The sequence below is a fragment of the Gossypium hirsutum genome, chromosome D03, assembly GCF_007990345.1.
Source record: "Gossypium hirsutum isolate 1008001.06 chromosome D03, Gossypium_hirsutum_v2.1, whole genome shotgun sequence".
NCBI lineage: Eukaryota > Viridiplantae > Streptophyta > Magnoliopsida > Malvales > Malvaceae > Gossypium > Gossypium hirsutum.
The window spans coordinates 49,469,513-49,497,282 of NC_053439.1; the positions used below are offsets into that span (position 1 = coordinate 49,469,513).

At 32.6% G+C, this 27,770-nt stretch overlaps 2 protein-coding genes across 26 annotated transcripts; both read right to left on the reverse strand.

Moving 5' to 3' along the window:
• Positions 1 to 13,600: 13,600 nt before the first annotated feature.
• LOC107927115 (OVARIAN TUMOR DOMAIN-containing deubiquitinating enzyme 12) lies at positions 13,601 to 18,419 on the reverse strand. Of its 5 annotated transcripts, none has more exons than XM_016858106.2 (11): positions 18,105 to 18,419; positions 17,188 to 17,566; positions 16,917 to 17,089; positions 16,751 to 16,824; positions 16,529 to 16,583; positions 16,118 to 16,192; positions 15,905 to 15,978; positions 15,774 to 15,822; positions 15,111 to 15,195; positions 14,719 to 14,775; positions 13,601 to 13,917 (listed from the first exon to the last, which is right to left on the reverse strand). In XM_016858106.2, exons 2-11 carry the CDS (start codon positions 17,522 to 17,524, stop codon positions 13,832 to 13,834), a joined length of 1,065 nt encoding a protein of 354 aa, XP_016713595.2. In that variant the 5' UTR covers positions 17,525 to 17,566; positions 18,105 to 18,419; the 3' UTR covers positions 13,601 to 13,831. The 5 variants fall into 5 exon arrangements, with proteins under 5 accessions (XP_016713595.2, XP_040946326.1, XP_016713597.2 ...); XM_041090392.1 differs by having other exon boundaries at positions 18,198 to 18,341; XM_016858108.2 differs by having other exon boundaries at positions 18,163 to 18,341.
• Positions 18,420 to 18,886: 467 nt separating this feature from the next.
• Positions 18,887 to 27,583, reverse strand: LOC107927113 (phosphatidylinositol N-acetylglucosaminyltransferase subunit A). Of its 21 annotated transcripts, none has more exons than XM_016858091.2 (13): positions 27,415 to 27,583; positions 27,052 to 27,126; positions 26,888 to 26,964; positions 26,705 to 26,757; positions 24,270 to 25,122; positions 22,805 to 22,933; positions 21,779 to 22,351; positions 20,822 to 20,976; positions 20,543 to 20,633; positions 20,311 to 20,427; positions 20,126 to 20,229; positions 19,514 to 19,604; positions 18,887 to 19,106 (listed from the first exon to the last, which is right to left on the reverse strand). In XM_016858091.2, the coding sequence occupies exons 5-13, from the start codon at positions 24,525 to 24,527 to the stop codon at positions 19,011 to 19,013; spliced, it is 1,614 nt and encodes a 537-aa protein (XP_016713580.1). In that variant the 5' UTR covers positions 24,528 to 25,122; positions 26,705 to 26,757; positions 26,888 to 26,964; positions 27,052 to 27,126; positions 27,415 to 27,583; the 3' UTR covers positions 18,887 to 19,010. The 21 variants fall into 21 exon arrangements, 20 of the variants coding, with proteins under 20 accessions (XP_016713580.1, XP_040946313.1, XP_040946315.1 ...); XM_041090379.1 differs by having other exon boundaries at positions 24,270 to 25,466; positions 26,705 to 26,805; XR_005911498.1 differs by having other exon boundaries at positions 18,925 to 19,106; positions 19,693 to 20,229; positions 24,270 to 25,466; positions 26,705 to 26,805.
• Between the last annotated feature and the right edge of the window lie 187 nt (positions 27,584 to 27,770).

Here is a 27,770-nt window from a genome sequence, read left to right on the forward strand (position 1 = left end):
CTTAAAATTGAGCCTTGTGATATTTATAGTAATAAACTTTTAACTCAAATTATACATGTGTTTTGCACAAAGGCAATCTAGGTTGTTTCTCAACTTTCAACCGATCAATCTTCTTTGCTATCCTTGAACCTCAAATTGTTTTGAGTGTGGGCTCAAACAAATCGAACCAAGTGCACAGAATGAAAACGTTTCTTAACTTTCAATAAGAAATTTAATTTTCTCTATAAACCTAAAATTATGAATATTTTCCTGAAAAATAGAATTTATTCTTTAAAATAAATTACCACTATTTTTCGACAGAATATTGATGCTCTCAAAGTTATGTCAATAGGTTAACTCATAGTTCTTATTTATAAAGAAATGTACAAGAGTTCTATTTAAATAATGTCTAATTAAATAATAATATTTTAATATAAAACATGATGTCCCATTAGAATTGGAACACAAGGGGCATCGATACACCCTAGGGAATACTAAGGTTTGTCGCCCCTCTCTTTTAACTGTGACTAAAAGGCCTTTTGTGTATTGGTTGCAATTATAGTTGTTATTTAGATTTTTTTTTCAACACTTAGAATTTATCCAATCCAATAATTATTTTCTATTTTCAAAAATATTAATTATCCAATTAAATTATTTTCTCAACCAAATTCTAATTCCGTTAAAGTCATGATAATTAATTTAATTCTCACTTCAAACTTATTCAACAAATTTAATTACCAATTTAATTACCTTATTCAACAAATCTATGATAACTAATTAATTTAATTCTCACTTCAAACTTTCAATGATTTAATTACAAGCAATTAAATAATAATTCAAAGAAATTAAATTAATTTATAAATCATCTTTCGTACTACGCAAGAAAACACATTCACTGCGGATAGTGATACATGTGATTTATTTCTCTTACTTATTATTTTCATTCATTTCACAATTTATCGGTTCTATATGCAATTTGTTTTGGCTTATCTCAAGCTAGCAAAGGGACCAATTGGACATATCTAATTAGGGCTCAAATAATTTGAAATTAAGTTCTGAATCTTCGCGTATTAATTACAACTTATTTAATCATGGAATCATTTCACTATAGTACAATAATTGAACTCTCCCTTATTATATAGCATTACAAACGCTACTTTATTAATTGTTCGTCCAATGGTCTTGCCATAAGTGTGTTACCCTCATAGGATATCTTTAATCTCTTTGGGATGAAATCCGTTCTCTCAATATGATTCTATTTTATCTCATGGTTGCCATTAAATCTTCCAATATGAAAAAGTCAATTACGAACACATAGTAATTAAATTATTTGTCTTATGACAAATGACCTGTAGCCACATTCTTTTTTCATCAATCATGTAATGTCAATGAGATGATATCAGTTACCCTTATAGGGCTATGATTACACTATTATGAAATGATGCTACATCATGTAGAAGTCATATACTATACATATTAGCTTTCAGTTCCTAATCTATTTGAGCTTATGTTTTCATTTACATCAAAGTATACAAGTCACACATACATAATTCATCATCCACTTAGGATTAAGGTATGTCATACTATGAACATCACAAGTGAATAAATCCATAAATGGATCTAGGATAAATTCAACTTGGGTTATGCTCGATTTATTGTTAATCCAGACAATGGCATCTATGTCTCTAGCTTCTGGGAGTCGATCTAATGCCCTAGATAAAGCATCCCCCCAATTAAACTTGATAGATGGCATAAATAGTCTTTCAATTAATTTGCTTAGTTTTGATTAGACTATAAACTGTTTAAATTATCTACTAATATAAGTTATCTTTTTGCATTATGATTCGACCATATAATGCAACTTAATATTAGTTAAACATTAAATAAGTAATGAGTCAATATTTGCTTACATTTTGCTTTGCGTGCAAAAATCGTTGAGGACAAATACAAATGATATTAGCGTATAATGAAATTCTATTTAAACCAATATGTTCAAAAAATTACAAGTATAAATGTATGAATATACTACACTTAGGACACTAGATCCCAATAGCATCATGAAATGTGATGTCTTTATTTGTATGAAAATATGGAAATCATGTTATAAGTGTAATATGGTTATAAGTGTAATCTGATTATATTGTGAAATGCCCTAGTAAACTTAGTGATTTGTGAGGATTTAATTAGCATGCTATAAGGATTAGTTAACGCGTGTGTTTGAAGATTATGGTTAAAAGATGCTTTCCAGCGCAGCACTTATGTGCGTTATGAATCTATTTCTAGGGTGTTCAGATCAATGCATTTTTAGTGTTGTCTTTTAAGGTGATCAGTTGAAATATCGTGTATCTAAATTTTGTTATGCTAAAGTTTAGTATGAGTGAAATATGAACTAAATAAGTGAATAAAAAAGCATGCTAAACATGAAATATGTTGTGATATAATGTTCTAATATTTGTATTATAAATGGACATTATGTGTAAATGATTAAGATAAAAGAATAAGTGAATGACAATAAAGAGAAGCCATGAACCACTAAATATACATATGGTCATAAAATAAAGATTTGAATTTTAATGCCCTAGATAAGAAGTGAATATAAACATGGAATCTGTCTAATTGTATGAGACAAAAAGAGCTATAACAGAAATTTATGTGTAGTTATGATAATTGTTGACACCATTTTTTGGATTGAAAACGGGATCGACTTGGGTTTGAAAACGGAAATGAAAAACGGGAGTCGCCACCGACCTTTTTTGACAAGGTGTGATCGGATCACCTTGAAAAGTGGTTGTTTTTAATAAACAATTTAATTTTATCAAAACAACAAATTTGGTCCACGAAATTTAGAAAAATGGGTTCGGGAGTCGGTTACGTACGAGGAAGGATTAGCACCCTCGTAACACCCAAAATTGGTACCTAGTTGATTAGCTAATGTCTTAATGTCGAAAATTAAAAACTTTGAAGAATTTTAAAAATACGATCCTTGTATTAAAACGTTGAAAATTTTCAGGAAAATGGGCATATTTCACGTTAATCGAGAAATAGAATCATATCCAGTAAGTTAGGACACAATGTCTCGAATTCCTGATACGCGAATGAAAAATGCTTATTTAAAAGATATTTTAGCTATCTCAGGATTTAAAAAAAATATCACGCCCAGTAAGTTAGGACATGATCTTTTCTTAATTCCCGAGATCATTTAAAACTTGAGTTTGAAAAGATTCGTGTATTTAGATATTGTGAAAATCGAAACCCAGTAAATTAAGGTACGATCTTCTCAAGTCTAAACACGAGATTTTGCTTATTCAAATAAAATCATAATTTATACATCAAATAAAATTAATCTAACACGAAATAAAACACGGTGTCAAAATGCGAACAAAAATGAATACGATGATGAAGCATAAATAATATGAGTAATAGCAATGAAAATAAATTAGATAAGAGGGTAAACAAATAACATACAACATAGCAATACACATAGGGAAATAAAATTGAAGCATTCATTCAAAATAATAATGAAAATATGAATAAAGAAATAGACAAAGAAAATGTATAACTATAAAAATATAAAAGATATATGTGTGTGAATTATAATAAAATAATATATATAAATATACATATTTTAATATGTAAAAATATAAATATATAAGTATGTACATATAAATATATACTTATAAAATTTAGAAAAATATGTATATTGATAAGTTTGTGTATATAAATTACAAGATATATAAAATATTAAATTATATGAAAATATAAAAGTATATGTATGTATTCATGAAAATAAAAGATATGTATATGTATAAAAAAATGTAATAGATAAAAAAATGCGTTTATACATATGCATGTACGTAAATTTAGATATATATATATATATGCATATAGACGTGCATGTGTATAAAATAAATTGTAAAACCTACATTGCATATATTCATATATAAGAACATGTATATGCATGGTTACAAGAAACATAAAAATGTATATACATATATCTATAATTGCATAAATTCAAACATATATTTTCGTTTATGAAAAAAATAAAACAAGAGGAAACAAATAATATATGTATAGGTATGTACATAAACTACAAATATAAAATAACATGGTAATAGATAATAAAAAGAGTTAGACTAAATTGAATAAATAAAAAAACTTGAGGCTAAATCGTAAATAAAATCAAAGGGGAGGGGTTATTTTGAGCACGCGAATAACTTAGAGGGGCTGGAAGGGAAATTTTCCTTCTCCTCTAAAACGCGCAGCTTCATTGAGGACCAAATCGAGAGAAAAATGAAATTTTGTGGCCAAATTGAAAAATAGAAACAAAATAGGACCCAATCGTAAATAGCCTCAAAAGAGGAAGGACCAGGAGCACAAATAACCCCTTTTATCCAGAAACACGCGGATCCTAGGCGGTTCGGGTCGGTTTGATCCATGTCAAAACAACGTCGTTTTAAGGCTTTCTGAACTCCTCCAAAACGGCGCCGTTTTAATATCTTATATAAATCCATTTTTTTTTAAATTTCATTTTCTCCCTTTTTCTTAAAAAAAAACCTAAAATTCTCTCAAACCCTCTCCCCATTTTCCAGACGCCGGCCAGAGATCTGGCCAGGAGAGCCGCCGCCGCGCCGGCCAACGTACATGGTGGCCGGAAAAAACAAAAGAAGGTATTTTTTTGCCTTTTTTTTATATGTTATACGTTATATATATAGTTTAAAAAAAATAAATGAAACCAAAATCAAATACAAATAGCTTCGAAAAAATAAAGAGAATAAAAAACAGAAAAGGAAAATAGATATACCGAAAAAGGGTTTTGAATCTGCTTTTTTTTATTTCTTTTAAAACATGAAAGAGAGAGAGAGTTTTTTACAATACATATTCTTGGCTTTATAGCCGATTTACATGAGATTTCTAGTCTATTTTTTTGCTTGCTGATGTTTCCTCTCTATCATTGCAGGCATGGGCGCACGTGGGTGGAGATGACAGTGGCAGTTGGCGGTGGTTGCTGGCAGAGCAGGTGAGCAGAAGACCAAGGGTGGTTGCGGCGCTAGGCTAGGGAGAGCGGCTAGGTTTTTTTTTGTTTCTTTCTTTTTTTTTTATTTTTTTGGCAGAAAATAGTTTAGGTTTTGGGCTTGTTAGGCCATTAGGGTTTTAATTTATTTGGGCTGATGTTTGGGTCATGGGTGTTGAGTGGGTTCAGGTTTGGGTGTATGTATTTTATTTGTTTGTAATGGGCTCGGGTGAAATTGGGCTTCTACAATAATAATTGTATACTTGTACTTAGGAGCTATATGTGTGAATTACATAATGAGATAACTATTCAACCATAAGCATTTTTAAAGGAATTTTATTCTACTATTTAATTTGAATAAATATTTTTTTTTATTTTTTGAGTTTTGAAATTTATTTACAATTATTTCAAACTGAATTATATGTTTCGGTAATATTTAGAGATGTTTTAGAGTTTTTAGGATAAATTTTTAGTTTTAGGGGTCCAAATATTACAGCTTGTTTGGTTTGGTGTATTGGCTAAGCCAATACACCCCTAATCGGTGGGCCCCACGTAATACCTATCTAAGACGCCGTTTGGTTGAGCGTATTGCTAATACGCGTGTATCTCCTTACTTCCCTAATCGGTGAAAAGCACCGATTTCTATTCCCCCCTTCTGCCCAGATTAGACGACGCTACCCTAAACCCTCCCTCTTTTACCCCTAATCGATCCCCTCTGTTTCTCTTCCGTTTCCCACCTTCATCCGAATTGCTTCCTTGTTTCATTGCTTTTTTCCAGTATTATTTTCTTGCCTTTTCTGCCGATTTGCTCCCCCGATTATTTTCTTTTCTATTTCGGCCGATTTGCTCACAGTTTCTGCCGATTTGCGTCATCGGTTAGTCTATGTTTCCCGATAGATTAATATCCTTTTCTATTGTAGATGAGAACCAATACTTTCGAGGTAAATATGATCTATTGTTTTTATCTAATCGGTTTCCCCTTTTGCTTTTTTAAGTTCTTCTTCATTGTGCCCCGATTTGCTAATAGGTTAGTTTTAGCCAATTTTATTCTGTTTGTATTGCATGTGCGATTGAAATGTGTTTTCTGTTGTTGGTTAGGCTTAAGAAATGCATGCCGTTCGAAGTTGTTCTCTCTTCTCTGCTAATCTTCAATTTCTGTTTGTTCTGTTGTAATTTTTGAGTCCTTTTTGATCTCCAAAACCGAATGAGATTTCTTCCAATGTTTGTTTGTTTAAGTGCCTGAACTGAGTAGCAAAAATAGGTAAGATTATTAAGTTCTTTTGGTCCTCTGAAAGTAGCAAAAATAGGTAAGATTTCTGCAGTTCGAGTTCTTTTGTTTGTTTGTTCTGTTGTAATTTGGTCCTCTGAAAGTAGCAAAAATAGGTAAGATGAAAATGTTAGATGATAATGAATGTTCAAAACAATTTATAATGTTAAGAATATTGAATTTCATGCTGAGTGCAGATCATAGAAACTAGAAGCTGTTAGATGCAATTTGTGTAGTCTGGCTTTAATATATTTGTGAAGATACTGATACTGGTACTTCAATGTCTTTCATGTATTCCATTTTTTCTAAATAGTTAATTAGGATGAACAGAAATATGATTTTTTTAAGATATTAAACATTTTGGAATTTGATGTTCTTGTTATTGATTGAATAGGATGTTTGATATGAGTAAGAATTTCTATTTTCTTTTTGTGTTTTAATCTATGAATTTGGGCAAGATATGAATTTGAGTTATATGTATATAACTAATTTGTTGTAAATTAAGAATAAAATTTGATATTTTCAGACTTTGATAAACAGAAAAGCAATGATGAGTTGGATTTTCCAATCAGTGTAATATGATTTTTTTCTGCTAACCAAGCTATCTATATGTTTATGTTTAATTGTAGGTCCAAAGTTCTGAATTCTATAGTCAAACTTTTAATGTTTCATCGGAACTTTTTAAAAAGCAATAATATTATTGCAAAATTCCCTACAACTACCTTTTATCAACTTGTTACAGTCATTAAGTTCTATTGTTGGTTTTTGAACTTATCAAAGTACATTGTGTTTGGATCATTTATTAAACATAATTATGTATTTTCTGCTAGTAATATCACAAGATAGATAAAATCGAGATAGAACAATTTTAACCTCTGAGGTGGGTTAGCTTTGATACACATGGTCAGTTACATAGATATCAAATTTATTATGATTTCAATCTTGTAGGTAAGTTAAAGTACTTGTACATTACAAATTCATGTTTGAAGAGGTTATGGGCGATAAAGATTTTGTTGGTTTGTTCTGGACATTGTTTTGATAGTCTGCTGGAAAATATTATTTTAGTTTGTTAGTGAGTAGAAGATGAAACTGTTGTGGAAGATGAAATGTTATTTTAGTCTGCTGGACCTTGTTCTTGATTTGTTAGTCAATAGAATTTGTTATTTTAGTTCTTTTGGACCTTGTCTGCTGGAAAATTTTGATTTGTTCTTGATTGGGACGAGTATAGGATTTGAAGAGCATGTGTTTTGAACATAGGCCATGATAATACAAAGGAAAAAGTCAGCCATTAAAATAAGCAAGTAATTACTTTTAGGTTCAATTAGCATTCAAAATAAGCTTTCCTCATTTGCTTTCAAAAAAATGCTGATATAATATTGCTAAAACTTGTAAAAGCAAGTAATTAATTTCATTAAAATACCTTTCCTTTTAATTACTTTTCATGCCCTTCATGATGTTTTAGGGTGAAAGTTTGTAATCTATTTACCAAAGCTAAATTATAATTATATCTTTCTTTATATGACATTTCACCGACCAAAGTAAGCTAATTTAATATGATTAATTGCTCTCTTTTATTATGGTTTACGTCACTATCTCTCAAACCATATTCATTTCGTTTACTTTTGTCTCTAATTTTTTTACATTGGTATTTAAATTATTTATCGATTACTATTTTTAGTCAAATAATTTAACGAGTTTAAAAAATAAATACTCCATCCGATTATTATTTTTATTCATATTTAACAATCTTATTTGCTTATCTAGTTTATGACTTGTATAATATTTGTCATGAGAGCAATTTTAAGTTAAAATTGTCACTTAATCCAATTTAACAAAGTAAAAGGATTAAAATTTTAAAATTATAAATAAATAAATTAAATTTTAAATGTGTAAAAAATATAGAGACGAAAGAATAATTAAACCAAAAATGGGGCTTGTGACCTAATCTATCAAAAAAAATTCTTCATGCGGCAAAAGTTGTTATTATTTAAAATAGTACAGGTAATTTATTATAAATTCAATGTTTAATTAAATTATAAATATTATGATACTAATAATGAGAACATTATTAATAACATAAATATAATTGTAATTATTATAATTTTTATCTTTAATATTAATAATTTGAAATTAATAATAAACATGAAACCTGTTTGTTAAGTATTAATGTTGATATAATTTTGTGGAGAGAATTATATTTTTATATTAATTAATAAAAATTATCATATATATTTAAAATATACGTAAAATTAAAAGATTATACATACACCAACAATGTTTTTTAGGGTAAATAACATTAAACCAACAATTATACATACACCAACAATGTTTTTTAGGGTAAATAACATTAAACCAACAAGTAATTTTAGGTCAATTATACATACACCAACAATTAATTTTAGGTCAATTATACATACACCAACAATTAATTTTAGGTCAATTATACATGCTTTATAATTTCTTTATTGTTTGGGTGATTCATAAAGAAATGAAATTAAAGTTGCAACGATATCATTTAGTATCAACTATTTTGCTTCATGTGTTCTAAATTTGTATTGTTTATTTTTATTTGATAATGTGTAATTGCAACTTCAATTCATTGATAGTGTGTTATAATTTTAATATGTTGCAGTAATGGCTCGTCTGCCTTTAATTGCACAAAGTGTGAGGCGTAAAAGAATTGGTCTTGCTTTGACATTATGGTTGGAAATCTGTAGAATTGCGATTTGGTTCTTGTTTAGAATGGGTGCCAGCCTTAGCCTACAGACTTATCAACCAAGGATTAGGTCCTATACCTTAGATTTTTATGCAAAACGGGATTATGTGAAGAGGCTTGTATATGCTAGTGACGAGACTTGTATTGAACAAGTTAGGATGAATAGAACTGCCTTTTGTAAACTATGTGAGATGTTAGAATCGATAGGGGGATTGAAGTCGTCAAGGTTCATGCTTGTTGATGAGCAAGTAGCAATGTTTTTACATATCATCTCCCATCACCTGAAAAATCGAGTTATCAAGCATCACTTTAGAAGGTCAGGGGAAACTGTAAGCAGAGCATTTCATAGATGCTGTCATACGCTTACAAGATGTCTTATTTAAAAAGCCGGAGCCAATTACAGCCGACTCTTCTGACACAAGGTGGAAATGGTTTAAGGTAGTAGACTGAGTTTTATATATAGCTTGTACAACATTTAGTTGACTTAGATTTAAATTAGTATTCTAACACAATGTTTTATATCATGTGATATAGAATTGCTTAGGTGCTCTTGATGGAACCCACATAAAGATTAGGGTGCCAACAGTTGATAAACCTAGATATCGAACCCGAAAAGGTGACATAGCAACAAATATGCTAGGTGTTTGTACACCTGAGATGCAATTTGTTTATGTTCTTCCTGGTTGGGAAGGTTCAGTTGCCGATGGACGGGTGCTCCGAGATGCCATTAGTAGAAGACATGGACTAAAAGTTCCTCATGGTACAGTGTATACTTAGAGGAATTTGAATTATTCATTAAGATCAAACTTTGTTTGCTGAATTAATCATTTTTTAGCCAATTTATTTTATAGGTTGTTATTATCTAGTTAGTGCTGGATACACAAATTGTGAGGGATTTCTTGCACCATTTAGAGGACAGCGATATCATCTGAACGAGTGGCGTCAGGGTTATCAGCCAAGTTCTCCGCAAGAGTTTTTTAATATGAAACATGCCTTAGCACGTAATGTCATTGAAAGATGCTTTGGCTTATTAAAACTTAGATGGGGAATACTTAGGAGTCCATCGTTTTATCCTGTACGGGTGCACAATAGAATTATTATTGCATGTTGTTTGCTCCATAATTTTATTCGAACCCATATGAGTATTGATCCCATTGAAGCGGAGGTGGGAGAAGGATTACCTACTAATGTGGTGGATGACGATGAACCGAATATCACAAATATTCATCCATCGGATGCTTGGGCAACTTGGAGGATGGAACTAGCCAACCAAATGTTCGATGAATGGCAAGCATCTAGAAATTAGTTAGGTTTAGGGACAAATTTAGTTTGAATTAATTTGTTGATGTTTTTTATGTAACTAGTTTATGAAACTTTGGTGGTCTTTGATTAAAATTCTGTAATGTACTAAACTTTGTTGAATTATAATTTAATTATCTTTTCATTCAGCATGTGTTATAAATTTAAATTTAGTATTAAACTACCGAATAATATTATAAACTGTTCACCCAACAATTAAATGATATTCAAAATAGTAAATAATGTTAATTTTTTTTTCTTAAGAACAATATGTCAGGTGTTCCACCAATGGGTGCTTCTTCTCAAGCTTCTCGAGGAAGCAAAAGAAAATGGGTTCCAGAGGAGGATGCAGCCTTGGTTTCTTGCATGGTGGATTTGCACAATGTAGGAACATTTAATGCTGATACCGGGTTCAAAGCCGGTTATTTGAACGAGCTAGAGAAAATGCTAGAAAAGGCTTTACCAAGGGCAATGTTGAAGGCAAAACCAAATATTGAATCTCGGATTAGGTGCCTAAAAAGGGAATGGTCAGTCGTCTACGACATGCTTAATGGCCAAAACAACAGTGGTTTTGGTTGGGACGAGCATAGGCAGCTCGTTGTTGCTGAAGATACAGTTTGGGAATCATATGTAAAGGTAAAATGTATTTCAAGTATTTATTTGTTTTTTACAAAACTTATAACTTAAATGATTTCCTCATTTTTTTTAGAGTCACAAAGAAGCCTCTCAGTTCAGACATCGTTCTTTCCCTTACTACAACCAGCTTACTGCGATATACGCAAGAGATCGGGCGACTGGGAAAGACGCTCAAACAGCTGCTGATGTTCTTGAAGAAATACATGCTGAGGATGAACATACTACAGATATGAATGAAGAGAGAAACACATTCTATGACTGCGAAGCTGAGGTCTCTTTAGACGACATGGATGTTTCTGGTATAGATCCGCGAGGAGATAGAGACCAAGGGGGTTCCTCATCTTCAAACAAGAGAAAGAAGAAATCTGATGCTCGTGATAATGTGTATTCTTCATTTGAGGAGGCTGCCACCTTGTTAGGGGAAAAAATCCAGGCCGTTGGCGATAAAATCAGTTTGAGTATTGCCTCCGAGGTGGTAGTTCAGCAGAAGTCAGAAGAAAAGATGGAAGAGAAAGCTTCAAATTTATATTCAGCCTTATGGTCAATTGAAGGTTTAACCGACGATCAGCGGTATGATGCTTTGAGTAAAATTCCCGATCATCCAACTCAAATGATCATTTTCTTCAGTTTACCTTCTGTTGCCCGGATGGAATGGGTCAGAAGATTTCTTTCTCACCATTAAATATCAATGTTTAAACTTTTTGATGTTGTAAAACTATATAACATATGGATTATGATGTACAATTTCATTTTCATCTAACTTTTTCTTAGTATAAGTTAATTATGTTTATGCAGAATATAATTCTCAAATTATCTTGATCTTAGTAAATTCATAAGAACATTTTATGAAATTATATTTAATAATAATTATTTTAAATTGTATTTAATCATATATTTTAATTAAAATATATTTAATATTAATTATAGTATCATATATTATGATTTGAATAAATTATATAAGAATATGAATTATTAAGAATTTTATTAAATTATATATTTTAATTAAAATATATTTATTAATATTTATGTTAATTTATATTTTACAGTATCATATATTATGATTTGAGTAAATTAATATAAGAATATTAATTATCAAGAATTTTATTAAATTATATATTTTAATTAAAATATATTTAATAAAAATTATGTTTAAATATGATTAAATTATTTATTACTGATAATAATAATCTTATTAAAATTTAAATAACAATAACAATAATCATTTACAAAAACAAATTTATGCTAATTATAAGAATTTTATTAAATTATATATTTTAATTAAAATATATTTAATAATAATTGTGTTTAAATATGATTAAAATATTTATTACTGATAATAATAATCTTATTAAAATTTAAATAACAATAACAATAATCATTTACCAAAACAATTTTATGCTAAGGGTATTCTAGTCATTTTAGTTTTTTCCATTATGCTATTACACCTCTATTCCATTCAACCAAACACAAGATTACTATTACGCCTCTATTCCATTACATTCAACCAAATAGTGGATTAACTATTACACCTCTAATCCAATACACCTCTAATCCAATACAGCGAACCAAACGCACCCTTAGAATTTTAACTCAGTTATTTTGAAACAACTGAGTCAGAAAGCCAAAAAAGACATACTAAGCAATTGTACCGATACAACTACCCAGTGATACCAATACAACTCCCCTAAGTCTCAGCCACTATATTGTTTTGGCCTAGTTTGATTTATTGGGGCTCGTTTTGGGTCCCAGACAACCTTAATCGCTTTTGAATATTTTCTAAATGAGTTGAAATTGACTTTAAAGTCCCAAAACAATTTATATTTGATTTGAAATTTTAAATGTCCCAAAACGAGTGAGGGGTGTTGCACAACATACTCTCAAAAGACCTAGCAAATAGATGCAGGGTATCACATTAAGTGGATATCGATATATAGTCGAAAATAATAGAGTCTATTGTTGGTTTTTAAGATATTAACAAAAAAATAACCCAAAGACCCTAAGATAATACCGTCCTCACTTGTCTGGAACTTAACCATGTAGGAATCGTTTCCTGGTTTAGTTCCGTGAGTTGGATCGATGTTGACGGTTTCTCAATGGAGTAAATCTTATTCAACAAAGCATTAACCCCAGTCTTCCTTCTAAGCAACTTGATGATTACCGTTTCGCTCATACTTTTTTCCATTAGAGAATGAACTCTCTCAAAAAATTTTATAGAAGGTGTTCCATCTCTGGTTTGAGTCAACACATCACCCTCTAGTAATTCAATGTATTCCTCTCACCCTCATGGTAGTTAAGAGTGTATATTTAAAAGAATGCAGGCGTCTCCCTATTGCAATTCCCCATCCTTTGAGGGACCATTTTCTCTTATCTAAAAATTTTAGATTGCATTGGTTCAGATCAATTTGATTTTTAGTCATTGTGAGCTCAAGCCTTTTTGAGTTCAGAGGCGTTTAAATTTTAAAGTTTTTAAGTTTTTGTCATGTTATGTTTAGTCTTGATCACTTTAAATTTAGTTCATTTTTGGGTCACTTATTTGATCATTTTAGCTTCAAATCATTTCAGATTCAAGTTATTTCTAGCTTGAATCAATTTCAGATACAGATTGTTAACCTTTTATAATCAAATCAGATTTGGCTAAATTTGAATTTATCGGATCAATTTTTTTCAAATTAGGATGCTCATTCTCAGGGTGTACACACATGGTACTATATCTTTATTTGGAAAATAAATGAGGATAGATTGAATCCAAGAAATATACAATCTAAGTGGAGCATTGAAGCAAGCAAGATGATGTCTCCTACCTTGCTTTGCTTTGCTTTGCTTTTCCATCCTTAAAATAAACATTGAATCTAACATTGCATTGGTAGAAAATTAACGGCGAGGCACATTAGCTTTCTTGCTGAAGCAACAAAGCTTGATTGATTCATTGATATCCATCAGTTGACTCCAAATGCTTGTTCCGCAACATTCGCCACCTTTTCTTCTTCTTCATCCCGAATGCTGGCACATCTGAATATAAAGATAGTCAAATAATCCGCGCATTATCAATATGCTCAAACAATACATGGATTTAAGAAATGACAGATTCATAATTTCATATTACTAGTTTGGCAATTTTTTTTTTCATTTCTTAAATGCATCATCCTTTCTAGAACCCATGGTTTGGGACTCTTGAGAACGTAGGGTTATAACAAAACCCTTTTTTTTTTCCTATTGATTTGAAGATGATGATGATGATGATGATAATGTTGGCTGTAAAGCTTAAGTTTATGTATATTAGGCTTTCTTGAAAGTAAAGTTCGCTTTCTGGCAAACAAAGTGATCTAAGCCGTAACAATATCTAATAATCCTGGTCATCAATCTTTACATCTAATAATTATAAACAAAACAAATAATAAATAAAATAATATGTATATATATACATACATATATATATATAACCACGGTCAAAAGGTACTATTAAGCTGAAGTGCCTCCGGCAAACCAAGTTATGCAACTACCATTCCCTCAAACCAGAATATCTCTGACTCAATGTTTCTTAGTGAGTTTATTGATTTGCAAACTTGGGTGTTTAAGGCATATGCTAGGTCATCTTTCCATCTATCTAATACTGACTGAAAATCTTCTAGAGGCTGAAAAGCAACTGGTCAACTCAAACCCAAACTAAAAAAGGTCAACTTGATCTATAATTGAAGCAGCTTTAGAATTTAGAGAGCAGGCTCAGCTGCATTCAATACAATAAACTGGTGTATTTCTAATATTCTGGCTAGAATGCACGTATAAGTAGTAATTTCCCAGGGTGGTATTTACCTCCAACTGGATATATTGAGTTGTAGTGTACCTCTGCCCAAAAGCTCAAAAAAATAACTGCAGAAACCAGACCGAACTGATTATTTTGTGATATAAAATTTCCACGGAATAGCACAATGGTTGAGCCGTAGTGTGCATCTTTCTTCTCTAGAAAACCATTAGATAAAAACGAAGGATAGAATATCTACGAAGTAGATATTTTTCGATCAACCTTCATCATAACCTAAATGGTCAGACGGCAGCTTGCACCTCTAACTATTGAGATATAACAAGAGATGCTCAAATGCTAGGAAGAAATTTAAAATGACATTCAATGTATTAATTGCAATCAGAATCATAACGATAAACAAGAAAAATAAGTTACTAATAGAAGCTAATACTATAGATTATACCTCGTTTTGACTTTTGGACATTTGGAAGAATCTCAATGTAGCAAGTGTCCTTGAAAGATGTTATGACAAATATTTTAACACCATACTGCAACAAGCAATTAGCATGATGCATTAGACAGCCACTGTTGGCATATTTTAACATAATCAGAATAACCAATACAGTTTTTCTTCCCATATTGTGCACTATAAAGCAGCACACAGAAATTGGCATCAACTAATCTTTTGGATGTCTACTGAATCATAGAGAGAGAAACTGGAGGATTGACAACGGAAAATTGATATGCAGATTAGGCAAATTGAACAATATAACAAAAATTTAAGGGAGGGGGAATGTGAAATCTATCACAAACAAGAGGGTAAAAGAAAGACTTAATTCACGATTTGGCCTCTAAATTATACTCATTTTTCCACTTCATACCTAATCTTTTTTTTCCATTTTGGTACCTGAAATTTTCATCCCAATTTACCCAAAAAAATTGCCAATAAGAACATGACACATTCTTATTGGACGCTGGTAATTTTTGGGGGTAAAATGGGGTGAAAATGATATTTCAAGTACCAAGGTGGGACCAAAAAAATTTTAGGTACCAAAGTGGGAAAGCGGCTATAATTCAACGTCCAAATTATGAATAAAGTCAATAAAAAAAGACAGGTGGAGCGTACCGAATCTGCAGCAGCCTGCAAAGTGACGTGATCACCCCATTCACCACTCCTGTAAGCATCAATATGATGAAGCAAGGTCAAGAAAACTAGAAAAGGAGGAATAGTTAAGTCATGGAGGAACAGAAAAATACTTGGACATCTTCTCCAGGTAGTCACCGTATGCCATGGGAACATACCCCTCATATATATCTGGACAAGACTTAAGCTGATTGTGCAAGATATAGCAAGAAAAGAAAAGTTAACATCAAACTTTACTTGCAATGCACAATGATTTCAATGTAAGACTATACACAAGCCCAACAAACAAAAACGCCAAACTTTGCTATTGTATGTTAAAGGCCAACCTGGTCTACAACTTGCTGCCTCACAAACTCATGATGCTCAGGAGTTCGATAAACTTGATCAGATAGAGCACGGAACTGGCAACATCATGAAGCTAATGAGACATCAGGTATATAATTTACATGAAGCACTGCAGTAACAATTAGTGAGCTTCCATGATCACTGGGAAGAATGTCATAGGGGATGAGATTTTATGTCAGTAACAACATTCGAAAGTTTTACCAACAATCGAGTAAAGACCTTGGAAATAAATGTTAGAAGGGAACCAATATCAAAAGACACCCATGCTTTTATATGGATACATGAAACCTATGTATGTATAATGACAGTTTAGACACAGAACAACTTCAACCATATTGATGCTATCTAGCTCTATTGATGTTAATATCCATGCTTTCAGCTTTTAAGCTAACCTGACAGTTACCGTCTCCTTCAACTTTAAGCTCCACTAAATTATAGACTTGCAATCTGTTACAGCAAAAGAATTACCAGAACCATATATTCAACAAATAGGTCAACCAAAGGGGAAAAAATGGCAATAGAACTAGAAAATAGCTAGAAAATATAAAGATAAAGAATTCAAAGAAAGGTCCAATTCCAAGTTCCAGGAAACAAAACAAAAAAAAAACGCAAACCTCTCTAGTAGTCTTTGATGATCTAAAGTTGCTTCATCAACAGAGGGTATTTCACCATTGATTCTTGGAATATGCTACACACAACCAGAGATAAATCTAAATGCATACTACGACACTACTTTTTAGATGTCATAATCAAGAATCTAAACCTTATAGTCACACTTACAGGAACAGGAACCATCTGGTTCAGCCTTTTCCCAACTTCACCATCAAGAGCAAATTCATCGGTTAGCTCCAATGAATATGACCTATCCTCTTCACATAACAACTTCTCTTCAGGGCTAGAACATGAACTAGAAGTTGTTATTTCATCTTGCTCTTCCTCACCACAACCTTGCCCTACAAATCACAAAACAGAAACATATTAATGCAATACATTAAAGACATATCAGCAACTTCAAACCGTCAAACTCGAAAATTCAGAAACTTCCTTATACCAGAACCAAAGTCCCCAACAGACTGATTGATACAATCTCGAGTGTAACCAGACACTTGCAATTGCAATTCTTCTTCCTCCCCTTGGCTTGGAGATCCCACCACTGCAAGTTTTGACAGTTCTTGAAGTTGAAGAGTATGAGCAATAGCCTCATCATTTTCCACATTACAACATTCTCCCGCGTCGTAATGGTAATCCTCCTTGAAACTATTTCCATTGTAATACTCTCCATTTTCTTGAGTTAACACACCACAATATCCACAATTAGCATAGGGATCACTATTGAATAGTTGCAAACCCCACTTAACAAAATCATGTTCTTGCTCAGATGTCACCATCTTCTCTGTAGATAAAATCTCTTAACCCCCAAAATCTGCTTCCTGCAGTGATGAACGTTGACAAAATATATATATGATAATAAAGTTTAGTTATTTAGTAACAAAATGCAATACCCAGATTTTATTATAGCTTAAATATTTCTACTTTATGTAAAGGTTTGAGCTTTAACTAATAGATTTGCAGCCAAAAATGGTCAAATAGACCCCCCCCCAAACAATAAATATCAAACTAAACAATGAATTAACAACAAATTGCTCAGATTAGAAAACCCAAATTGTCCCTTAAACAATGGCATTATAGAAAATTAGAAAGAATTAAGAATACAAGAAAAGTAGCAAACACATTCACTAAAAAAGAAATGAGAACTTCTCAACATACCAGATTAGCTGAATGATATTAGAAGGAAACTAATTAAGATAATTTATCCATGAAAATAATATCAGAAAAACCCATTGAGATAAATAAAATAAAATGCGGGGTCGATACGCGGCAGAGACGAGATGAGTGGGGAATGAGGTGAGGAATACTTTAAAATGGAAGGGAAAAAATGCAAAAAAAAAAAAAAGTAATAATAATTACAGGAGGTGATGATAAAGGAGGGTCAGTTCACGAGGTATTGTACTAATGGTACTATTACTTTGCTTCCGTCAGGTAATAGTGGAGGAGACTAACAGTCAACGTGAATTGACGGCTATGGCATCTTCATTCTTCTTCACTTGTAGGCTGTAGCAGTATTTTGTAGGGTATTGCTCTTCTTTCTGACTGGAATTGTATTTCCCAGTTGCTAATCTCCACAAAGCCCAATCCAATTGAAATTAGGCGCTATATCTCTATGGTTAGGTAGATAAAAACGCCCCCCCCCCCCCCACCAAAAGAAAATTGCTGTTACCAGATTGTATGGGTACATTAAATCCCGCGTGAAAACCAAAATAAGGCACATTAATCTTTCATAATAATAAAAACATTGAATATATAAACCAATAAGCCGCATATCATCTCTTTCTGAAAAAATTTTACTTAAAACGTGTTTTATTTTTTTTATTTTAAAAAACAAAGTAAAACATAATATAATGCATTTTTTAAAAACTCATTAATTGTAAAATCATATTTGTAAATAATAATTTTTTAAATGTTAACAACTATAATCAAAAATATCAAAATACAAATACATGTCCGAATAACTACTATTAACTGAACTAAAATTCAGGTTTGGCGATAATGTACAGTGAAATTGAAAATTGTGCATGATAAATTTTGAACCTGCCCAAAACCTCTTTTAACTATGCCCGGGCCTCGTTGTGAATAATAATTAAAATGAAGTGAAAAACATGGGATTTCAAGAAAGCACATTCAGAAGTGGATTGCAGCAATGAGATTTTTACTTAAAATGCATAAAGAATAGAATAAGGTACAATGCTTGAAGACGAAACGTCAAATATTTGAAGCTAATAATATTGTTATAAACTCGAAAATATTCCTATACTATTATTCTGATTTGCAACGATATATTTCTTCAATCCTTTCTCCGTGTTGATGGCAGCGTAGAGCCACATCAGGCACCTCCTCGATATCCTTTGCAGGCTGGTGAAGCAGTAACAACAGTATAGTAGATTAAGTAAAACAAACCATCACTTCATGTATTACCGTCAAGTTTTGACCCAAAACTCAAAACCTGGTCCAACCATCCAACCCGTCTAGTCTTAATATAAAATGACCAAAACCCACAAAGCCACCCAAACCCAAAATGACTCAAAATCAAAATGAACAAAACTCGACATGGTCCAAACCCATAATGACCGACCCGAAAAACCTGAGCCTCAAACCAAAAACAACCCCGAACCTGGAATAACCCAAAATGACCCTAACCTGAAACTAATCCAAATTCAAATGACCAAAAAATTTTAAAACTTGAATTGACCTTATCCAAATTGAGCCGACTGATTTAATTTTACGGGATCATACCAAAAAGAAAAAAAAACACCATGTACCTGCAACAGTTCTAACAGACGCCATATCAAAAAGTCGATTATCATAACCAAGCAAAACAGCTTGCCTGCCCAAGCTCCACATGAAAGATACCTAACAAAACATCACCTCATTAGCATCCTTGGTAATAACTCAAAAATAATGTGATGATTTTACCAAATATTTCAAAGTTAAAAGCTACCACTTTGTCTATTACTCAGATTCTCCATTGTCCCTGAAGTACCCATGTCCGACACAAAACAAAAACAAGAGGGTATCAACTTAAAAATATAAAGAAAAGCTTTAAAAGTTTGGTATACCCATAACAAACACATAATTATGTTCAATACTCGTCTCCAAGTCCTGTTCACAACTAGATAATGCGAGCTTGAGTGTATATACAGTTGATGATTGCAAGGTTGTATGTAAGTTTTTATTTAATTACTTAATAAGCCAACTTTTAATCTTCCTGCCTTCCATACTAAAAGCACATAAGAAAATATCCATGCCATACACTCAACATTATACCAAAAACCTTTCAGTGAAATCAGAGGTGCTTGAAAAGCATGAAACCATCTCATTGGCTAAATCAAATTTGTGAGCATCATCTTCAGGGAAAACATTCGATGGCATACCTGGAAAGTCGTTCTAGGAGACTCTGATCAGAACATTTCAAGGCACGATTATATACAATCTCAGTCCTTTCAGCAACATCGTTCCAATTATAAAGTCTCTTCATCTTGCCACAGAAAGAGAAATATGCATTTGTCCACCTCACGCAGTTCAAAATTACTATATGAAGTCAATGAAAATTACTTACTCGATCATGCATAACCTGTGGATCAATATTAGGAAGGATAGATATTGCCTTCCTAATTGCATGTACCATGTCACTAGGATCCGGTTCAGCAAGTACTATCATGTCATCGGGTAAAACCTAAAACAAATAAATGGAAAATTAGAGGATATCTTAAATAAATTCCAATCCTTTTAGGTGCAAAAGCATAAACCAGTTTGGTATGTCTAGGTTAATGACAGTTTGAAATACATGCCTCTGGGACACCTCCTACACGTGTGCTGACAGTTAATAGTCCACAACTTGCAGCCTCCAATATGGCTATACAAAAAGCTTCAGTTAAAGAACTGTCAAAAGGAAAAGCAATTAAGTTGATCAGCCTTTACACTTGATTATCGAATGATCAAGGAATGTTAATTTGTCTTCTTTGTGTTTCTTCTTCTTCTTCTTTTCCCTTTTTTTTTCTTTTTGGCTTCTGGTTACGTAAAAAGGTAATAAACTAAAAACGGGTGGTCTGTAGGAACCAAAAATTTACCTGTTTAAAAATATGTGGCCAGAAATCAACACAGACCTTACAGAAGCATGTGGTACAGCCCCCAACATCTCAACTCGATCTTGGAGAGAATGCTTTTCTCTCATCTCTTCCAACCGCACTCGTTTAGGTCCATCTCCACCAACAATGAAACGTACCTTCGCAGGTGTTTAAAAATGAGAAAATAACTCAAAATAACAGTGCAGACTAACATGTTAGAGTACAGTCGTACTTTCTACTAAATACCAAGTCTTCATCCAAATGAGGAACTATAACCAACACAGTGAAAGATTTAACTAAAACTTAAAACATGACAATGGATCAGCAATGTGTAAGTGTAGCAGAAATTCAGATGTCTTGATGTAAGAGGCTTGTGTATGTGAGAGAGAGCAGGTGCAACATGGCAGTTGGCTAAACATGCTAATTTTTAGGCCTATAACTGATGAACCATCATAATTTAGAAAGCCGTAATAAACCCTTTTGCAACTAACTCCTCTCATGCTAACTGCAGAAAGCAAACCAAAAGAATGGCTACTGAAATATTTTCCAAGACTAACATAAATTGAACCATAAAAAGGCAATTACATTCATCACATAGGCAGACACTGCTGAAAAGGCAGGATATTTATTCTACATAAACATATCTTTCGTATGTAAATAGGGACTATACACCAAATTTACGTAAAAATGGCCAACAGTTCATATGGATATATAATGGTGGCCATTTTATGCTTAGTCTAGCCAGTAGCAACAACACTAACCATCATTGCAGAATATCTAACCAAAGGACATAGGTAATTAAAAAATCCAACCATCTCATACCCTTGCCAGTAGCTGGTGAAGCAACATAAGAACTGGGTGAACTGCTCATTTCTAACTAATACCATGACAACTGACTAGTAACAGAACAAGCCAATAAATCAAAATCTTTTCAGCAACAACATGCTCTGAGCAACTCACATTGGGATACAAACGACAAACTTCCGGAATGACTTCCACAAGTAAATCTGCACCCTTCCGATAAACCAACCTACTTATCACAACAATAACTATTTCATCACGGCCAAGGCGCTGTTGAGCAGGTTTGAACATAGCTGTGTCCACGGCATTAGGTATCACAAAAACCTTTTCAGGCGGCAAACCTGACCGTAGCACTGTATTTTCCTTGCTTGTATGAGAAACACATATGGCCCGGGTTACATCTGCCAAAGTAAATTGCAGAACCTTGTTCATGTGGATACTTCCCACATCAGCAAAACCATACAGTGAATGATCAGTAAATACAACCTTGTATCCCATAGTACGTGCATGCATCAAAGTCTCATGGCATAGAGTTGAGAAGGCTTGATGACCATGCACAAGTGATATTTTTTCCCGAAGAAGTATAGTCCTAATTATTGGGAATGTTCCATAGATAGTCGGGAATGTATTCTGCATAAGAAATGGCCGCCACGGTACATAATAAACCTTCAGACCACCTGTCATGTATCTCACCCCAGATCGATTTCCATAAGCATGAGTCAAAACAACCACCTGCAATAATAGAGTAAATATATCATCCATTTTAGGGAAATCAAAGGACTGAAATTTGGTACCTATTGCATTGAGAGTTTGAAGAAAAAAAGAATCATTAATTTGCAGGAACGGAAGGTAAAATGGAGTTGGATAGAGAAAAGGACCAAGGAATTTTAAAATATGATGTCTCTTATCGACCAAAGAAGTAAAACAAAAGGATATCAGGTTTAGTAAAAAATGCAGAGCAGAGAAAAGGAGAAAGAAATATAGAGAGAACCCTTCCAGAGAGGGACATTATAGTATTCTTCTACCTAAGCAACGGCATATCTAAAACCTTCTTTGAAAAAAAAAGATTTCCTCTTTATAGTAGTGGACCTAAAATCATTCCCCCTTCTTTTCTGGGGAAAAAGAAAAAACATCATTCCTCACAAACAAGAATTAGAACCTACAAACTTACAGAAATTTTCTGACCTTGTGACCAAGTTTTAGTAGGCATTGTGACAGATAATAGATGTGATTCTCGACACCACCAAAGTTGGGATAGAAAAAATCAGAAACCATAAGAATCCTGTGCTTCAGGTCAGCCATGAAGGCAATCACCTGCAACAATAATAGTAAAATATTCTTTGTTATAAAAACATGAGAAAAACAAGCAGTAGATAGGAGTGCTGAAACTGGTGTAATCTAAACAACAACAGCTGGAAATGATCCCCAATACCTAGCATGAGAGGGCCACATGTTTTTTAATTGCACAGAGAGAATGCGGCAGAGCAAGTTGGGAATGGGGAATGGAAGCACAGAAACTGAATGTTATTTAAATGGAAATAAGCTCTGTTCCTAACAAATACAAATCAAAATACAGATTTATTCTAGCAAATATTAATATTGCAAAAAAGACAAGTAATAGTTTATGCAGTCATATTAGCAAATTCTGCCATTTGTAATGAGCATTTAACTATTTATGCAGTAAGAAGCAGCTTATAGTACACCAAATGACTTGAAAAAAGAAAAAAGGCAGGGAAAGAAACACATCAGTGGTTTTTTTTCATTGAAGATGATCAGCAAATAGTTATTGGCAATGCTTTGGAGGTGCAACTATACTCAAATGGTTTATGCAAAATGCAGGAAAAACATTTTACTTTGGAAGTGCACGATTGAAGAGGGAAGTTGAATCAAAAACATAAACCTATGTAAAACATCAAGCAAACCTATCTTACTCATATATAGTACATCTAATCACCATTGACCACCACAGCCAAATCAAAACTTTGGTGAACAAAAACACTCATCATATGTTATTCTAGGCAAGTTTTTAAGAAGGTTAAGGGTAAAAGTTTGATGCTATTATAGATCAAAACAAACTTATCATCCTCAACTAAGAGGTTTCTTTCTCCCCTTTTCTTTCTGTTTCCCGAAGTGTCATCTTTTTCATAAAAGCAAACAAATGAGGATATTTATAGCAGAATAAACCAGTATCAGATCCATCTCCTGGCACCAAGCAAAATTCAAAACTCGGAATTCAATTACTTTCTTATAGGAAATCAAGGATATGGGAGCAGAAGCAAACACAGATTAGATTTATAATTATTGTTACAAACCACAATCAAATTTTAGGAATAAAATCTTATAAAAAACGTATTTTTTTGGCTATTAGCAAAACTGAGAAATAAGCTGCCCACTACACTATAGTTTAATCCTCCAGGATTATTCAATACCAAGCCTATTGAGTGGATTACGCACAAACAAGTTAAGAGACCTTAAGATCCATATATTAAAGATATTAGCACCATTAAGAGGAGATCTAAACATATATCAAGGGATCTAATAGGAAATTGCTCTAAGAGCTCTTAGATAATCAACCAATAAGCTAATATATGCATGCAACTCCAAATTAATTTGTAATCAAGAAGCCATTTCCAGAAGATAAAAACAGCACCGCAGCTATGGCAGACCAACTGGGCATTGCTACTATAGGACTCCTTTGCATCAAGCATGTATGGGAGATATCAATTAGCAAGAATTTCAACTTGTTCAGCAAAAGACTTGTCCCTATGCGGGCCATAGTGATTGCCCATCCAGTTCCAATGTTTTTGACATGAATCTCCAGACCTATTCTCAATAAGATTGTGCTGGTCCACATCTTCCATGGAGCAAGCATCCAAGCTAGATAGAGAATCCAGCATGTTATCAGCATCTGCCCATGTGCCTTCTGCTACCATAGAAGATGCTAAGCTTCCATATCATTTTTGCAACAACTAGCAAAGCCTCTGCTTTGCAGGTTATCACCAAAACTGGTCCAACGGATATTCTCTTACAACCTTTCAAGCTTTTTTTGTTTCGCATCCTTTTTGCTTTGTAACCAAAGTTGTTCTCCAGAAATGTTACCTCGTTACTTTCTTGTCCCATGCTCTCTTTTCCACCCAAACAAGCATCCATTGAAATCTCTCTAACTTCACCAAATGCATCTTTACTTTTCTTATACTTCTTCTGACCCTTCTCGGCTTCCTTTTCATCTGTACAAAACTCTGATTTCCTCTTTTTATTCAATCCTTCTTCTTTTCATTGTTATCCACCTCTTCTCTTATTCATACCAGCCAGCTCTATTGATCAATTGGAAACATCATCCGTATTCTCAGCTGACATATCCGAAATACCACTTTCTTTTGCATTGCCTTCTCCAGCTTGTAATTCTCCCTCTCATACCAATCTTTTTCAGGTTTCTTCTTACCATTGTTGACAATAGCTTCCCTAGAAAATCATTTCCAGTTATCCCAAATCCTAATGCAAAACTGAAAGCAATACAGAGAGAAATATGTTAAATGGGCAGTGCTTTAGTTGAACCCCCTCCAAATAAATCCCAACTCATCCAGCTTTCACTCAATTTCTTTTTCTTTTTTTTGTTTTAACTACAAAACATTTGTACTTATTCCAGCAGTTTTGCATCAATAATGATAATTACCAAAAAAAATATTCCGAGATTCTGTTCACACTAAACATTACAATAAGAAAAGCAGCTATCTTGTTTCAATGCTTCCAAAAGATCATTTATTCATTAATAACCATTGCAGATAAACTTTTAAGATGAAGAAAAAAAATAGGCATTCAAGAAGTCACATCCTTTGATCCCTGCCACCTACATCAAAAATCAATGGTAAACACACCAGTACTGTAACAGAGGCAACAATGATATTGCTGAATTTGAAACCAAGCTAATTAAACATCAAAAGTAACATGAGAATTAGGGGTGAGCGTTCAATCGAGTCGAGTCGAATCAAGTAAAAAAAGTTCGAGTTAGTAGAGTTGATGAGTCCTATTTTATCAACCAAACTCAATTTCAAAAGTTTTCGAATTGAGTAGAATGATATGAAATTCAAGTTAAATCGAATATATTTGTTTGAGTTTATAATAGTTCAAATTACCCACAGGATATAAGTAAAGAATAGTAATTGAATAACTCTTTACTAAAAAATAGATAATTAAATCGTCCTTAATTTTCATCTAACTGAAAATGATAATCAAATCTTTATCCATTGAAGAAGCTGATAAGATCAGCTAACTAACAAACAAGTTTTTCCATTTGTTACTAAATTTCCATCCTTGACCCTCCAATGGTAATATTTGGTGGAAATTCATGGCAGCAATTATGCTGCCAACATGAAAAAAAAAACTAAAGATGAAAGGAAAATGCAAAGCAGCCATGATTACTCAAACAAAAGATCAAATTAAAAAAATAAATGAAAGCTATAGACTTTTTAGAAGTGAAGATTAAAGTTCTTGGGGACCGGTTAGCGTAGAAATGCATTAATGTCATCCCTGAAGAATATAACACTGGGATTTGAGGGATCATTAATCTATCTTGTAACTTAAAAAGAACTTTTAAAAACGTGCACTTTAATCTTATTATGGAAACAAAGAAAATGAAGGAGATAGTTGCATTGAGTATTTAGAACCAAATATATTAGCACTTACACAGAACTTCATCATTCATAAGAACATGGTCCTTTTCCTTCATGCTTAATAACCAATGGATGGTCTCCTTGTCGCTAACCTATTCTCTCACTCTTCTTGCCTCTTTTAAATACCTCATTTCTAACTATCATTAGTCAATTTAACCCCAAAGTGCTTGATAGATAGGAAGCAGAGAAGAGAAACAGATGACAATTATTAGACAGAAAGAACAAGCCAAAAGAGACACCAGCTATCAGTTTCAAAAACATAAAAGAATAAGGGCACTTTCAAGTTTCTGCTCATTCCAGTTATGTTATTTAATCTAGGATTAATCCTTTTACAATAAAAGGTAAAGCAAAGCAAGAAAGAAAACCCCAAAAGAGATAAACCAAGGAAAAACGAAAAAGGAAAGTTGAAAGATACCTAAAATCGACCGGAGTGCCAATGAACACAGACGCAAAGAATGGAATAGAAATCTGGAGTCAGAAGAAAGTTGGGGTTTCAAAATCGGGGATGGGATTTTCCTAATTGGGAAACAGAAAACTGAAGTGTAAAAGTGTAAAAGACAAAATTAAAATTAAAATTATAGCTTTAATCCAAAACTACCTCGATTTGCTTAATCCGGATATTTGATCTCGCTCCAATTCAAGAAACCGAATTACTAATTGGAATTGGTTAAAAAACTGAACAACTCAATTAGAATAATTCAACATTTGAATTTCTTTTTCGATTTTTTCTGAGTCGAATCTAATTTTACTTAGAGAATGTACCTCTATGATATTCTTTTCACTCTGTTACTGAAGACACCATCATTGTCGCTGATAGATCCCCTAATGGCCCAGTTTCTGTTAAAAATGTGAGACTCCAACGAAAAATGAGATGATAGCCAAAAAAAATTAAAACTGAGATGAAACTAGTATCAGCTCGCAACATAAGAAACCAAAAATGTTTTACAGTTCCAAAATCACCTTTGCTACTAATTAATAGATTTCAGCAACATAAAACAATTAACAAGGAATCAAAATGCACCACTCAAGAACTTTCAAATCAATAGATAAACAAGCTCAATAATTCATTAGCAACAATAACAAAATCGGAATTAAGGATTTGATTGATAAAATTCCAGTTCTCACCGGTCAAAATTCTCGATTGATCCACAAATTCTTTAGCGATTCAGATTTTAATTCGTAAATTATAACGGCCTCACCGTCGCCGTAAAAACACAATTAATATTATTTATATGATTCAAAATGCTCGGAAAAAATATTTTAAAAGAATCAATCAAGGTTTTCATTGTATACAGAAAAGAAAATTTGGGAGGAAATGCAAAATTTAAGGAAAGGGTAAAAAGCTATCCATTGGGTTTAGAAGAGGTACAAAGATTGGGCCTTAAGGTCTGAAGTTTGTTGGACTTCGTTTCTATTTTCTAGAAAATGGTAAAAAGCTTATCATTGAGTTGGTTGCGTAGGTTTTATTTAGGGTCCGTTTG